Source organism: Triticum aestivum, chromosome 7B (assembly GCF_018294505.1).
Source record: "Triticum aestivum cultivar Chinese Spring chromosome 7B, IWGSC CS RefSeq v2.1, whole genome shotgun sequence".
NCBI lineage: Eukaryota > Viridiplantae > Streptophyta > Magnoliopsida > Poales > Poaceae > Triticum > Triticum aestivum.
In genome coordinates this window covers 18,316,975-18,321,560 of record NC_057813.1, presented here as the reverse complement: position 1 = coordinate 18,321,560, position 4,586 = coordinate 18,316,975, and the positions used below count along the sequence as shown (strand labels likewise).

Here is a 4,586-nt window from a genome sequence, read left to right as displayed (position 1 = left end):
TGGGTAATGTGACGGATGCCAAAAAAAAATGGTCTCAAACGTACCCTTCTCGCCTACCCAAACACTCTTCATTGAATATGGTCTATTTTTTGACATGCATGAAATGATCTAACTTTTATCAGCAGGTGGGCATGCCCATGGTAGGCATCCATGCCATCTTTGAATGAATTCCTACACCGTATGCAAGTTTCATCATGTCTGACCATTTATTGACCATTTTTTCACCGAGAAAACTCTAGAAAATATAAAAATTGTCGAAAACTCAAACAACTTGGCATAGCGCTTTGAAACGGTCATACAAGGCCATGAAGAAAAAAAAGATTCTCAAACGGGCCGTTTTGGCCTACTCGAACTCCCTCTGTTGAACATGGCTATTTTTGGACATGCATGAATAGACCCCAACTTTTGCAAGCAGGTGGGCATGCCCATGGTGGCATATATGCCTTGTTTGAACGAATTCCGACACCATGTGAAAATTGCATCACGTCCGGCCATTTTTAATCGAGAAAACTTCAGAAAATGCAAGAATTTTCTAAAACTGAAACAGCTTGGCATGGTGACTTGAATTGGCCATACAAGACCAAGAGAAAATTGGAGCCATTTTAGGATCACTGATCACTGTATCCAGACTAGAGCAGAAAAAAAATCAATTTCATTGCAGTGCTATTATCAGGATCTCACAGAATCATCCCCGCTTTCAGAATTTTACACCCCAAGGAGCAAGAACCAAAAACTGCCTGCAATTTCCGTCAGATCAAAATGAATTGCAATAAGAACATTTGTGCTGAGTACTGACTGAGCAATGCAAAGCTATTGAGTACTGACTGGGCCCAAGTGTGTCATCTTCCTATCATCATATATTTCGAAGATAAAAACGTTACTGACAATACAGCTCTACTGACAGATGCTATCCATTTGGTATTTTAAGAGCAACGGTTACAGCTTCATTTTGGTGAATCTTGTTAAAACCATGTGCACTTTTATTTTTCATAATAAACCTCTCTGAACTACGATGGATCTTCTTATATAAGAGTAAATTGCTAAACAGAATACCACAAAAGGACCTGCTGCTGCACATAACCAACAAACAGGATTAGAAAGGGGGACACCAAGTGCTCAACTCCCACAGCAGAAGCCACCAAATCAGTGTTCATGTCAGATGCTTCATCTAAGAGAAATGCAGCTGGAAACGGTGAAGTGAACTAGTGTCTGCTCAAAGAAGACAGCGAAAGAAAAAGAAGGCAGCTTATGTTCAAATCCTGAAAACGATGTAATGTGCACAACTAGAAGCACGATCACCAGCTCACAAAAAGAACCCGCTACATTTTGCAAGATCATCAACTCATTACTGGCAAGAAACCACTGCCTTTTCATCATCCAAAAAAGAAATGAAAGATCATCAACCCATCGCAAGAATCCCTACAGGTAAATGCTTCATCCAGGAAGCACCACAGAGATGAATGCCAGAAGATTTCAGAAGTTCTGAATCATAGAACCGCGAGGCCAGAACAGACAGGTTCTCCCTGCCTCTTCGACAAAACGGAGCAAGTTTTAACTAGCAGAAGAAACACAAGAGCTGATAAGTTTTCTCGACCTATATCTATCTATATGTAAAAGTAGGCATCTAGCTCTGCTGGCATTGTGCCGAGGCGGCCAAAATTCTGAGGAGGTGAACTCTCAGGACTCCTGCTCCGACCTTTCTCTACTCCGCGTGGACATCCGGGTATCGCAGCCTACCATAGACTGAATAAGCAGAAATAATAAGTCAGTTAGGAATCAGACCATTAATCAGCAACAATATAATGACAAGATCAAGAAGTCAAAACCTGAACAATATAATTTGCAAGGAACTAAGCTTTTATGCACCATCTATTGTAGGATACTATCTATCTGCATTGTCTTAACAGGTTAGAAACTTAGTATCTTCTCTGCGAAGATGAAACGAGATGACTGAACTTGATTTGGCTTTTAGCGTTTCATAGTTTCTACTAGCGGCAAAATGTTATGAAAAAGGACGAACTGAATTATCTGAATGAATCAAGAAAAGAAATGTGGAACTAGTAGTTTGGACTAGCTTCAGAGTTCAGACCATCTTTTACCATGTGTACACAGACTGATAATCCACATTGCAGTGGCACCTACTATTCCCATGCACCTACTTTTACCTTCCTACAAGACCACATCAGTTTCAGAAAAGTCCCAAGTCCTAACAAAACCTATCATAATATCCATTTTCCAAGCATGATCAGGCTAGTACTCACTAAAGCAAGACTCTTAATATTTCTTTTGCATTTTAAGACTCTAAATATCATGTTCATGCAGTAAGCAATATCTAATCTAACATCTGCACAAAAGAGATTCAAGACCACCAGTACATTTCTCGGCAAAGAAGATCACTAGGAAACAGACCAACAGTCTAAATCTCAAAAGTAGTGTAGGAACCAAAATTTGTTCACGTGTTATTCAACACAGGGAAAATGGGCTAAATCTCTTTTGTTAAGGCTGAAATAAGAGATGAATCAACTGATTTGGCATTTTAAGTTCCGCAATTGTACCAGCTTTACAAAAAAAAAAGCATTACTGGCGGCGAATAGGACCAAATAGAGGAACTGAATTGTCTGAATCAAGTTTCACTGTAACCAACACTTTCCATATCTGAAAGTATGAAAAACACTTTCCACATCAAGGTTGAGTGGAAGCATGTTACTTGTGAAATGATTTGTTCCCCACAACAACAAGCTAGCCATATATAGAGCCTCTTTACATGTATAGTACGTACAAGACTACAGCAGTCGCAGACAATTTCCAACTCCTAACAGTTTCAGACACCCCCCCAAAAACAATTTCAGACCGCAGCAGATTCAGTTAACTATTACTAACAATTTCAGTAAACAGTTTCTCAGACTTTAGCAGTTTCAGTAAACTGTTTCTCAAGCACAAGCCGATCCTGGACATTCAGGAATTCGACACCAGAATCTTTTAATCAAGACTACCGGCTAACCTGTTGCCACCATTAGGAGATGATTAGGAACTTGGGGCATGGAGAGGGAGGCTCTCACCAGGAGTCCCGAACTGGACGACGACGATCTCGAGGGTTTCCCCGGCGCCGCCGTGGGGCAGGTTGGCGACGAGCGGCGTCGGCCTCCCGTAGCGGCCCGCTCGGACGCATGCGACGAGGTCGAAGATGTGCAGGTTGACGCGGGCGGACAGCTCGTCCCTCAAATGGTGCACGGACCTCCCCCTGAAAGGGAAGGCATTCCAGCCTTCCTCCTCGGCGTAGAACCCCTCTCCGTTCGTCCGCACGAACCTGATTGTCCGCCACACCCCCGGCCTGAGTCCGAACCAGTCGCCGGGGGGCTGCAGGAGGAGCCGCAAACAACCATGGTTGTGTTCAGGAGCAGAAGTCAAGAAACTGAGCAACGGCAAGAACAGAACCAGAAATTGAAAGGGTCGTCATGGCGAACTCACGCGAACAGGATAATGAGGGATAGGCACATCCATTCTGGAGGGGACGGTCTGGAGGGTCCAGCACATCATGGTGCTGGTGTTGTCGGCGTCGTCCACGCTGACGCGGGTGTTCCAGGGGAGGTGCCTGCCGTTGGCGCGGAGGTAGCGGCCGCCGGCGTTGCGGAGCATGACGTCCCCGCTGGAACCCGCCTCGACGGCCCGCCACATGATGGCCTCCACCTCCGGCTGGTCGTAGTCGCGCAGCTCGGCGCGGAAGCCGAGGTGGCCGAGCGCGAGCGGCGCCCGCGTGGCCGTGGCGGCGAGGTATCGGCCGTAGGCGGCGCTGTGGAGGAGCAGGTACATTCCGCCGTTGCCTTGGTAGATGTGCACCGTCCACGCCGTCTCCATCGTCGCGCGGCGCCTGCGGAGGGAGACGCTCTGCCCGTCGTCGTTGGCGTGGAGGTACGTGCCGTGCACGCGGCTCCGCAGCCGCACGTGCTGCCTGTCGTGGAACCTGTCCATCGCTCGCCGGCGCTGGGCGCTGCTGCGCGGTGGCGAGAGGAGGGGTTTCTTGGGGCTCCGGCGAGCTCTGTTGGCTGTTGGTTGAGGCGGTTAGGCCGGGCGCCAACGCCAAGGCGGGGTATTTGAAGGTGCCTGACACACTATCGCCGTCCAGGGCTTTGGGTTTCGGGCCGTTTACTCGGCCCGGCCCACACTCCCGAGCGCAGCCTCGCTTGCGATTCCCGAACACGCGCGTGGGCGTGGCGAAGAATCCGGTCGGCGCCTTAGGCCTTGTATAATAGAAGGTGCTTAGAGAGATCTTAGAAAGATAAATTAAATTTTTTAAGCATCGATGTCTATTTCTACACGAGAAACACTTAGTTAAGTGTCTATCCTGTACAAATAAGCACCAAACTAAACGTCTATTCTGTACAAATAAACACCGGTGCTTAAAAAAAATCTGGTTTATTTCTCTAAACACCTCCCCATAAGCACCTCCCATCGTACAAGGCCTTAAGCGCCGGCTAGGAGAACCAGCGCCCACGCGCCCTGCAAGTCGGACGGCCCACAAAACGCGTCGTACGCGAAAAAAGGGCCTTAAGCGCCGGCTAGGAGAACCAGCGCCCACGCGCCCTGCA

General features: G+C 47.4%; 1 protein-coding gene across 1 annotated transcript; it reads right to left on the bottom strand.

Annotated features, from left to right (window-relative positions):
* Positions 1-1,407: 1,407 nt before the first annotated feature.
* Positions 1,408-4,154, bottom strand: LOC123161337 (uncharacterized). The gene is made up of 3 exons (XM_044579177.1): positions 3,469-4,154; positions 3,060-3,357; positions 1,408-1,743 (listed from the first exon to the last, which is right to left on the bottom strand). Exons 1-3 carry the CDS (start codon positions 3,967-3,969, stop codon positions 1,703-1,705), a joined length of 840 nt encoding a protein of 279 aa, XP_044435112.1. The 5' UTR covers positions 3,970-4,154; the 3' UTR covers positions 1,408-1,702.
* Positions 4,155-4,586: the final 432 nt, after the last annotated feature.

Excerpts from the sequence above, each read along its gene's own strand:
- LOC123161337 (XM_044579177.1), bottom strand. The coding sequence starts at position 3,969 with ATGGACAGGTTCCACGACAGGCAGCACGTGCGGCTGCGGAGCCGCGTG. Across the intron at positions 3,358-3,468 it reads TCCCTCATTATCCTGTTCGC|CCCCCCGGCGACTGGTTCGG; the intron begins GTGAGTTCGCCA and ends CTCCTCCTGCAG. Across the intron at positions 1,744-3,059 it reads CGTCCAGTTCGGGACTCCTG|TCTATGGTAGGCTGCGATAC; the intron begins GTGAGAGCCTCC and ends CTGCTTATTCAG.